Genomic DNA, 10,962 nt, shown 5'->3' on the forward strand with positions numbered 1-10,962 from the left:
AAGGACTTTAATCCATTTCATAATATTTTATGTTTAAGCTTGCTCAATGACTATGGTAAAATTTCAAGATCAATGATAAACAATTTCTCTGGCTTTAAAAACAAACAAACAAAAACAGGAAAACAAGGATAATGTTGTCCTTGTTTTATTAGTTGCAAAATCCATTGTGAAATCTTACCCCATATAGTGTGACAACTTACCCACTGGTGGGGAAACATGTCACATTTTCACTCCCTCTATTTGAAAGCTTATAACTCCGCACTGACACAAAATATGAACATGACATGAATACAAAACATATACCCAAGACTTTGGTCTTTCATCTGGTATAGATTTTGTTCATATATGATGTATTGATTCCAAGAAATATATAAAAGTATAAAAAAGTGGTCTCCCCTACACAACATAATTATTTTCACTTCACAAATAAATGTTCTAAAATATTTGCTGTAAGGTCATCATTTTGTACAAACTTCTACAATTTACATTTTTGTGTTTTAATTTCTTTAGTTGTATTTTGTGCTTGGGTAGATGATAATCAATATGTACTTTGTATGGGGAAAATGTATACTGTTCTTTTGGTTCGGAAAATATTTCTTATTGTAAAATGTCTATTCAACTACCTTTAGCCAAACTTTCCCACACTTTATCCTAAATTTTAAATAATTATATAATAATATGAATAATTATCTAAAAGAACACTTGGAAGTTCATGAAAATTCATTCATCAGCAATTTGATGATGCACCCACCTTTACTATTAAAAAGTATGATCGCAATATTGACAATACTTATTTTGGTATCCTACAATCTTGCATTATTGCACACAACTATCTGTCAGTGGCCTAATGGTAGAGTGTCCACCCTGAGACTGGGGGGTTGTGGGTTCAATCCACAGACCAAAAGACCAAAGACTATAAAAATGAGACCCATTGCCGCCATGCTTGACACTCAGCATTAAGGGTTAGAATTGGGGGGTGAGATCACCAAATGATTACCGAGCGCGTCCCCTGCTGCTGCTCACCGCTCCCTTAGGGGATGGGTCAAATGCAAAGAAAGAATTTCGCCCCACTTAGGTGGGTGTGACAATCAGTGGTACGCTTGCATACAAAATGTATGGAAAACTACCTCTTACATGTATTGGTGAAGAGAATAACAAGTGCATCCTGTAATTGTAGTATAAATGCATGTTTAATGAGGCAATAAATCAGCGGTCTTCCCATGCACGAAAAGTAAAGTTTGAGCATTCTCTCTTATTCTTTAGTTGACCCTACTGTAAGTCTACTAATAACACATTAGAACAAAGTACAGTGTGAGGAAGGATGACAAAAAGTTCTATGGGATGTTTGAAGAGACAACTCCCTGCACCGCAGCCCTGTTATCTCCGTGGGAGTTCATTACTCACATAGGCACACACACAGACACACAAATGTCCGGCCACACACACATACATGTAGAAGTCAAAACAGATAGTCATTCATTAGCATTGTGTTGCATGCAGATGTGCACATCAGTGGGCAGGCTATAAATTATGACAACAGGGTTGGTGTGGCCCGCCCATGCAGACAGACCCCCAACGATCGTGGGTGTGCATGGTGGGCTACAGATAAAGAACCGCTGCTCTCCGTGACAATAAATATCGCACATGGGGGGGGGGTTCACACATGACAGTACAACTGCTGTCAGTCATTATAACCTTTTTCACGCCGTGGGCGATGTTTTAAGCAACAATGAACATTCCTAACTGTCACAACTTAGTGTGAGTGGATGGTGGGGGAAAACTTGTAATATTTGTTTGTTTGAAAGGTTATTGTTAAATGTATTTTTTTTTTTGCGCAAAATGCCAGTGTAACCTGAATTTAGTACTTGTGCATGGCTCGCAGTGTGTGTTGGCCGATTTGGTAGAGTGTCTCCTTGAGATGCGCCCAGCGGAGTAACAATTTGTTTGGCAGGAAGTTCGAGTTGACAGGTCTGTTGCGAGTTTGGTGGACATATGTAGTGGATATGATACATACAGGTATATTGCAATCATAAATAGGTGAGCAGTGGTCATCGAACCATCTGAATTGTTGCATAGCTATGCGGAGTAGGTTGGAAAGCACTCTAGTTTTAAATGGGATAAAAGGGGCTGCTTTGATTGGCTTTCATTGAAGTTGGTTGACCACTCCCACAGCGGCACAGTCACTCACCCCCTTGCAGATCCACCGGCCCGCGAATTGCCAACATGGAGTCTGACATGCTTCCGATAGATACACCTTACACCGTGCCAGATTTATGCTGGCCATGAAAACAGAGCCCATAGAGCTCCAGAATATTTTGGCTGAATTTTGAGGTTCCACTATATTCGTATTTTGTATTGTAAAGAAAAACAACAACAGAGAAATCCAGTGGCTCCAGACTTCCTTTGTGGAATCTGCATGTTCTCTTTGTGTCTGTGTGGTTTTCTCCGAGTACTCAGGATTCCTCCCACATTCCAAACACATGCATGCAGGTTCATTGAAGACTCTAAATCAAGGGTGTCTCAACTCATTTTCACTGAGGGACACATCTGCTCATGGTCGCCGTCAGAGAGCCAGATGTTACTCTAAGACCATATAAATAACTATATAATATAGGGGAGACCGGGCTAGTTGTATCACTTTTTATACTTTCATATATTTCTTAGAATCAATACATCATATATAAACAACATGTACACCAGATGAAAGACCAAAGTCTTAGGTATATTTTTTGTAGTCATGTCATTTTCATATTTTGGGTCAGTGCAGAGTTATAAGCCATCGAATAGAGGGAGTGAACATGTGACATGTTGCCCCACCAATGGGTAAGTTGTCACACTATATGGGGTATGATATCACAATGGATTTTGCAACTAATAAAACAAGGACAAAATTATCCTTGTTCTCCGATTGTTGTTGTTTTTTGCTTGTTTGTATTTACAGCCAGAAAATTTGTTTATCATTGATCTTGAAAATTTACCATAGCCATTGAGCAAACTTTAACGTAAAATATTATGCAATAAATTAAAGTCCTTTTTGTTTGTTCAATTCTGCATCGTCACACACACACGTTTGTTTTACTATCTTTGTGGGGCCATCTCATTGATATAATGCATTTCCTAAGCCCCGACCTTAAAAAATGATTGCCTACCCCTATTCCTTACCCTAACCTCAACCCAGTTCAAGCCTAACACACACACGCACTCATATCAACTTCAACCTCTGAAAATATCAAAACAATTGCCACAGTACTTTGGATTTGATTGCCATTAAGCTTTTGACTCACTATACAATGCTCATAAGTCTACATACCTAAAGTTAAAGTATGTAAACTTTCAAGCACAACTGTAAACATCAATCTAGTGGCGGGATGCCTTCACTTTGAGGCTCCCATAACTGGTATGCATTGTGGGAAATGTAGTAAGTCAACGCATACTTGAGACTTAAAATCATGTCTCTCACAGACCACATTTGGCCCGTGAGCCTTGAGTTTATTATTAATAGCAGCTAAAGTGTGAATGGTTGTCTATATTTTTTTCTGTTTGTGAGCTTTGTTAATGTTCAAACTGTATATCATGTTGGCGTGGTAACTTTTAGGTGGTACTTGGTGTAAAATAATTACTGTGCCCCTAAACGGCCAAAATATTAATGCTCACTAAACCTGTTTTCTATTATTTTATAGAATACTGTAGGTGCTATAATAGTTTAATTTTCATGTTAATATTCAAGTCTGTAACCACCCTTTTCTAATACTGTAGGTTTATATGTTATTTTACTTATACCTGTATTTATAACGCAATGAATGAATTTACTGTGTGTGTATTCAAGTGTATTCGAAGTAGAGGTGTTTCCTGAAAAACGGATCAGCTCATAAGTAGAACTCTATCGCAATCTACTGGCGAACTAAGGTAATTGCATTCTCATGACAACAGGTAGAAATCTTTATTCATAGTCCCCCCAAAAAAATCAGTAAACCCCCCTGATATTTAAAACCAAAATGAAAACAAAACACTAATTAATTCACAGTTGGAGGCAGCGTCGCACTTTTGTAAAGCACAAAAGAAAAACACTTTAATATTAAACCATGACGAAAAAATGTGAAGTATTTGTAAAGTTACTTCAGTGAGGAAGAGGAATCTCATTGTTCAAATAAAAACCATATGAAGTGCAAAACACTTTACCAATTATTGTTTTACAGTTTTCCACTGTATATTTCCTATGTTGTTCACATGTCAGCGTGCTGATTCTTCAGCAGTGAACAATATGTGATTGTAACAAATAAAGACCAAGAGGGCGTAGCATTTGAGGCCTGACGTAGAAACCAATTAAAACCTCCACTAGCTGCAAACACGCTGTCAATTTCTATTAATGTCTCTGAGCAAATGTCCCTGGATTTGTTTGATTTATTGCAAAACCAAACTGACCCCAGCGCCCACTTCTTTTATACAGCTTATAACCTTTAATTAACCTGATATTGAATGATTTTTTTTTTTTTTTTTTTAAGGAGGGAGGTACGAAAAATAACGTTGAAATGTAAAAACAAATTTGAGACATCCTGAATCGGGAAAACAAAACAAACATAAATAACTGCGGCCAGAAGAGTACTGCAGGTCACATTTGTCCTGCTGCTGCTGAAGTTTTTGTGTCATTTGTCATGTACGTCAGTCCTAGCAGCATGAAGAAGCACATGCTAGTAGCCTTGTAGTCCATTGTACACCTTCTGTATGGAGCCTTGCTTCAACAAGTTACGAACACCTGCAGAAGAATTGACATTGTGTATAGTGGTCATTCAAGCATCGTTTCAATTTCAAAGGACAAATCCAGTCCCCACCCACCATTTTTCTGCTTTTCATCCAGATGCGTCTGAGGGAACTCCACATCAAAGGTGATGACGAGGGACCCGCGAAGGTTGATATTGTCGAAGTTGGGCAGGCCCTCGCCTTTCTTCCACATCCTGGCGCCAGGCTTGGTTACCTTGTCCCGCACGATGTGCACCTAACAGACAGCAAGAACACACGTGCAGTGCTTCGACAGCACCTTAAAAAGATGGCGAGTGTGATAGAAGACGAGGTACCCTGTGTCCGTCCAAATGTACGACGTCCATCTCAAAGCCAACCAGCGCCTCCACCAGGGAGATGGTGACATTGGTGTACAGGTCGTCTCCCCTGCGCTCGAACACGCGATGTCTACGAAAGGCAAACGTTTCCTTAATGTCAAATTCTTCAGCATCCTTTCACCTAAATGTCAACTTTAGTTATATAGTTGGCTCATACTTTAACACTTTGATGCGGAAACGCAGATCTCCGGGTTCTCCGTCGATGTGAGGCTCCCCTTTTGATTAAACAAAGAAATCATTACATCTCCCTCACATGTTCAATAATGTATCTAATGTCATCTAAAACAGACAGCAATTTTTTTCTCGAGTTTTTTCCCCCCTTTTATCCAAAACACAAGACATCATATATTATGTTTCTTTTCGACTACAAAAAAAGACAACATTTTGGAGAGGCATGCTCTTCAATGACTGTATCATAAAGTGACAACAGTACGATACTGGTGGTCTTGAAGCTCACCTTCCCCGATGAAAGGGTACTCCATTTCATCTCTCACCCCTTGTTCAATTTCCACCTCGAGTGTTCTCTCCTCATTTACCAGCCTAACGCAACCAAACAAATGACAGAAAAAGCCTCAGTTGAGAGCACATCGAAGGGTCGCCACAAATAAAAACTGAAAAAGAAAAAAGGGACTCACTTGACGTTTGGACATTCATCGCACACCATCTCTTGCGTCATCTGGAAGCGGCCGGGGCCGAGCTGCGTAGTCCTCATCTCGGGTCGACAGTTGCACTTCCTCTTCCCGGGCGCCTCTTTGGCTATGGGTTTGTTACGTACAACCTGGCCGCAAAAATAACGATTTTTTTTAGCAAGAAGGGAAAGCTTCTAAAATAACATTTTTAAAGCATGTTTATGATTTACAGTATTTTCAACCGTGCTGTCTCCCTTGAAGTCTACTTGGGCTCAAACAATGACAGATGGTGCGATCTGACATTGATCTTGGAGTTCACTGTAGTCATCGGAACACTAAGCTGATTGGAGATGGACTTATAGTCTTTACCTTTACCTGTCGCAACGCTCTCCTTCGCTTCCCGTGGCCCATGTGTGGGACGCATGTGATGTACCAAACAGCACTTGTCACTAGGGGTGTAACGGTTCACAGAAGTCACGGTTCGGTACGTGCTTCGGTTCGGTACATCCGGTAAAACAAAAAGTGCAAAAAGCTGAAATTCTCTTCTTTTTTTTTTTGGCAGACAGTATTGAAGGTAATAGTTTGTGCAACATAGCGTATTTAGTACTATTATTAATACCAAAGATAACTTGGCATAAGATGCAAATGCACATAAAAGTACTCGAGCTTTATTTTCAATATATATATATTTTTAAAGAAAAAGCTAGTCTTTATTGTCAGAGATATCTGGTATGGGAGGTTCATCCATCTCAGTGTTTCCCACACCATGTTAATACTTGGGCTAACCACCACCCAAGTAGATTTCAAGAAAATTGTATTTAAAAAAAAATATATATATTTAAAAAGAAAAAACGTGTCGCGACCAGATATACCGCATGTAACATTAGTTTGCCGTCACTTGTGGATCATGAAGTTAGAGAATGTCCTTCAGGCTTCTGCAATCCGTTTCATGTTTGAACAGCATTAAAATCAAATTTTAATGCTTAATGTTCCATTAATATAACATTCTTTCATGCTTCAAGTGTGAACCCTAACCCTAATTAAGATATTTTGTTGAATATTTCCATCAACAATGATCTTTAAAAATCGATTTGGCTGCTAATTAAATCGATACGAGAATTGTGCACTGTAATATCGCGATATATTGCCGATTTGTTTTTAACACCCCTAGTACCTGGGCTCAACAAAGGTTGTTTTCTAAGTGATCTAATCAATCCTCTCCAAAAAGAAAAAAAACTGTTGAATAAGTCTTATATGATACATGAGCTGTAAGCTTCGTCACTGTGGCTGCACGAGCGATCTCGAGAGACTCCGTATGCTGGTCTCGCTCTGAACTGGTATCTCATGCCGGTCGTCAGTCTCTTTAAGCTGCTGGCCATACCGATAGCACAAAGACACCCATCCATTCATCCAAAAGCAATGAAATAGTACAAAAAGAGCGCCATCTGTTTGCCGACTAGCTACACAGAGTCCTATCTTAGTCTGTGTGTGTGCGCGAGCGCTGCCCTTGTGAGTGCCGACTCCAAACTATTTAACAGACAGGAGAGGCAAAAAACAGCGCGAGTGAATATTACTGACATATGTAAACAAACGTGCATGCAAATTACCATTTATCGAGTGTGTGAGTGTGTGTGTGTGTGTGTGTGTGTGTGTGGTGGGGGGGGGGGGCTATCATGTCCGTTTGTTGTCATGGAGACAAAAATAAGTTTTTTTGTTTTATTTTTATTTATTTTTTTACTGTCGGCATTGCCACCTGATTTGGAGTGCGGATACTGCAATGAACTTGCGTATTCGTCGTCTGAGTGTATGCACCGAACCGTGACGTCCAAACCAAAATGGTTCGGGACAAATACAAAAACCGTTACACCCCTACTTGTAACCCTTTAAATAGGCCACCTGGCTGCTTACAAGTTTGAAGACAATATATATATATATATATACATAAAATTCTGTTCAACCATAATTTAAAAGCAATGTCAGATTTCCATTACTTAATTTTCAGAAAATGTAGATGTATTATTACTTTTGTCAGATTCAGTGACTTATTTCAGTCTGCACGTGGGTCCATGTCCATCTGATCAGTACTGTTGGCCAATGTAGTTGTACCTTGGAGTACATTAGCAATGGAGACCATTACTTTAATCAATCAGATTTGAAATTCATCCTCGCAAGGCAAACTAGCCTTGGCTGAAATAAATTGTTCCTCCTCTGATTGGGTGGACAGAGCCAACTGGGAACATTTTCGCAACTTTCACACAATATGTTTAATAATAAGCATCTCTGGTGTGTACAATGGATTGTATTTAGATGTGTACATTTTTTGTCATGTTATTATAGTGATTCCGAACCGCTCCAGATGATTTATGTGGCGCAGCTGCGTACTGTGCACGATTGTTTAGATTTAAAGGATTCTATAATTGTGATGCAATTGCAGTGGTATTAGGTGGTTGATTAAGTCTGGTAAGTCACCAATCAAGACATATGTACCAAATGCACTGCCCAACATAAAACCAACCCTTCACATTCAGGGATGAATTATTGTCTTCAATGAACCGAATATGCAAACCGTACTTGTCAAAATTGGTGGAAGCTTCTCACCTCTACAAAGTTCCCAGAGTAGACCTCTTCAAGCGTGACCTCCAAGTCAAGTATGATGTCATTTCCTCTGGGGATGTTTCGGTCTTGCTGCTGTCGGTTGCCTCCAAACATGAAACCAAAGTCGCCAAAGAAACTACACAGAGAGAACAATTGTAAGCCAACACCCTAATATCACCAGTTAGTCCATTTGAAATTTAACAACGTTTTAGGGAAATTAGGTCATATAAGGAGTGGCTTTTCTTTTTGTTTGTTTTTAACAGGGATCTGCGAGGTTTTTTTGATGATAACCATAGAACCCGAAAGTAAAATGTTCCAACAGTTAAATGTTCAAAATTTTATTAATTTTTTTAGGGAATACTAGGTCTGTAGCCACACAAAGGCCATTTCTTTTTCCTTTGTCTTTCTATGTGGTTTTTATCATCTAACCAAAGAAGGGTACTAGACATAACAGAGAGAAAAAGTGTGATTAAAAAACGTTTTGACAATCCCTGGAGCGGATTATTTTGTCCATTATTCGTTTTGCAACATATCTTAAGTCAAACTAGCCTGGCAAGCCACACCCACTTTCTTCCAAAGGAAAGTGGGTCTGGACAGGCATACATAGACAGCGATTCGGCACCGGCCGAAAACAGGCCGGCCAATCAAATTCGTCTATTTGCATGACGTTGTCTTCGTGAGGCAACGTCGCTCTTCACTCTTCAAGTTTTTCCCGCAACAACGACATTCAACAACGACGTCATTCACTAATGTCTCTCTTTGGTTAGTAGCCATGTTGGATTTTTACTCTGTCTCCGCGGAAAGAAAATACTTCAACGAGTCGCTTTTCTGACGTCACATCCGGCAAAGCCGCGAGTGAGTTTGGATTTCCAGGCTAAAGTCAAACACCGTTGAAGAACAAATCATGTTTGAAATTAAGCATGGTAAACACGTACCAAATTTGAGCACTCTACATCTTACCGATCAAAGTCAGCAAACTATTTATGGATGTCTTGGAAAGATTATCTTGATCATCTCAAAATCACGTTTAAAAATGTTAAGATGCTTAAAATCGCTGTGGGTTCCACGGTAATCAAGAATCCAATTAATTACTATTGTCTTGTTGCATAACATGACCAACCTGGAGAAGATATCATTGTGTGAACTGTGGTGGCCTTCTTTAAGTCCATCTTCTCCATACGCATCATACTGTTTCCTTTTCTCTTCATCTGACAGAACCTAGAAATGAAAATAATACCAGTCATACCGTTGCAAAACAAAACCACAACATTAAAGACATTGTTAAATGAAAACACCACGGGCAGTGGGCATCATTATACCATAATACAGGTGTAGTTGTACCTAATGTTGTTGCTGGAAGTTCTACATTGGTAATGTTAGAAAATCTTTAAAAACTCGAAATCACTTTTAAGGCACTGAAATACGAATCTAATGTTACAAGGAAGCACCTGCATTTTAAGCCAACTACCTTTTATTTTGGTGATATAATATCAGCCAATCAGATGCAGCCACACAGTAGCGTTAACCAATCACAGTGAGCCTAGTGTTTCCAACGGCAACCAACCAGCTAAGTGCACAAAAGCCGTGTGCCCGACTCTTCCGGCTGACATTTTACGCCAAAAATATTTACGCTTTGCATGAATAGTCACTTCTGATGCTTATTAGAATAATGTGTCCCATACCTCGTAGGCTGCGCCCAAGTCGGCGAATTTATCCTGAGCTTTGGGGTCGTCTTGGTTCCTATCGGGGTGTAACTGGAGAGCTAGCTTCCTGTAGGCTTTCTTGATGTCCCTGATTGATGCAGTTTTGCTCACCCCTAAGATCTTGTAAAAATCTCGCCTATGGGAGAAAAACACAATTGTCAAAACAATCACAAACGTGCCTACTCCATACTCACAGTAATTGTCTTGCTGCTATAAAAGGGCGAGTAAACATGCTAGTTTGACAAAAGTCTAATTTTTCACATTTACATAAGTAGCTAGCTCCATTGAATGACACAATTACATCAATACGGAACAAAAAAAGTAAAAACAAGAGTAGTTCAGCTGCTTGTTTGCTCCACTGATTGAACCAATCACAGTGGAACATGTGTACCAGCTGGCGATGCTGCGTGAGCGACCGTTCCAACGTAAAACCGCGTACGTACCCGGCAAACACTGTAGTGATAATCCAGAAAATCAAATAGCACACAGTGCACAGGTTCATCCCTTTGGTCGCCATATATAAACCCCTAAATATATATATTTAACGAAATCTTGAAAAGAAGAGCCGGCTTCTTTTGAAGGTTGGATCCAGCTGCCAGCTACAGGAAAGCCTCTTTCCGGCTTGTCACGGAAGTCCCGCCTACCGGCAACCGTCTTAAAATCCCGCTCACATTTAAAGAGATACAAGAAAACAATTGCTTATTTGAATGGTGGATGTAAAAAAAAGTTTGTCATGATAAAGATGCAAAGAGAGGACTTGATGGATAAAGCGTGTCCCGGGATCGGAGGTCATGACTGTGTGACCGTCCCATACAGCGGCATTGATGAACTGAGATTCCATCCATACCGTCATTGTCAAGGGAACCGGTTTGACTGTTTTAAGAATAGCTTACGTTATTTGGGGCGAATTCCTCTCTGAAG

At 39.7% G+C, this 10,962-nt stretch overlaps 1 protein-coding gene across 1 annotated transcript; it reads right to left on the minus strand.

The window, feature by feature from the left end:
* Positions 1-3,926: 3,926 nt before the first annotated feature.
* On the minus strand, positions 3,927-10,686 carry dnajb11 (DnaJ heat shock protein family (Hsp40) member B11). Its single transcript, XM_086092135.1, has 10 exons — positions 10,485-10,686; positions 10,021-10,177; positions 9,459-9,556; positions 8,342-8,474; positions 5,750-5,892; positions 5,572-5,654; positions 5,272-5,329; positions 5,073-5,184; positions 4,834-4,993; positions 3,927-4,753 (listed from the first exon to the last, which is right to left on the minus strand). Exons 1-10 carry the CDS (start codon positions 10,556-10,558, stop codon positions 4,689-4,691), a joined length of 1,083 nt encoding a protein of 360 aa, XP_085948261.1. The 5' UTR covers positions 10,559-10,686; the 3' UTR covers positions 3,927-4,688.
* Positions 10,687-10,962: the final 276 nt, after the last annotated feature.

Source organism: Leptonotus elevatus, chromosome 12, assembly GCF_054856555.1.
Source record: "Leptonotus elevatus isolate MCC_2025b chromosome 12, RoL_Lele_1.0, whole genome shotgun sequence".
NCBI classification, from domain to species: domain Eukaryota; kingdom Metazoa; phylum Chordata; class Actinopteri; order Syngnathiformes; family Syngnathidae; genus Leptonotus; species Leptonotus elevatus.

What these genes read in the sequence shown, in the direction of transcription:
- dnajb11 (XM_086092135.1), bottom strand. Translation starts at nt 10,558, where the DNA reads ATGGCGACCAAAGGGATGAACCTGTGCACTGTGTGCTATTTGATTTTC. An exon ending in ACTTGGGCGCAGCCTACGAG is followed by an intron (nt 9,557 to 10,020) that starts GTATGGGACACA and finishes TTTCATTTCTAG; the next exon opens with GTTCTGTCAGATGAAGAGAA. An exon ending in TACATTTGGACGGACACAGG is followed by an intron (nt 4,994 to 5,072) that starts GTACCTCGTCTT and finishes GCTGTCTGTTAG; the next exon opens with GTGCACATCGTGCGGGACAA.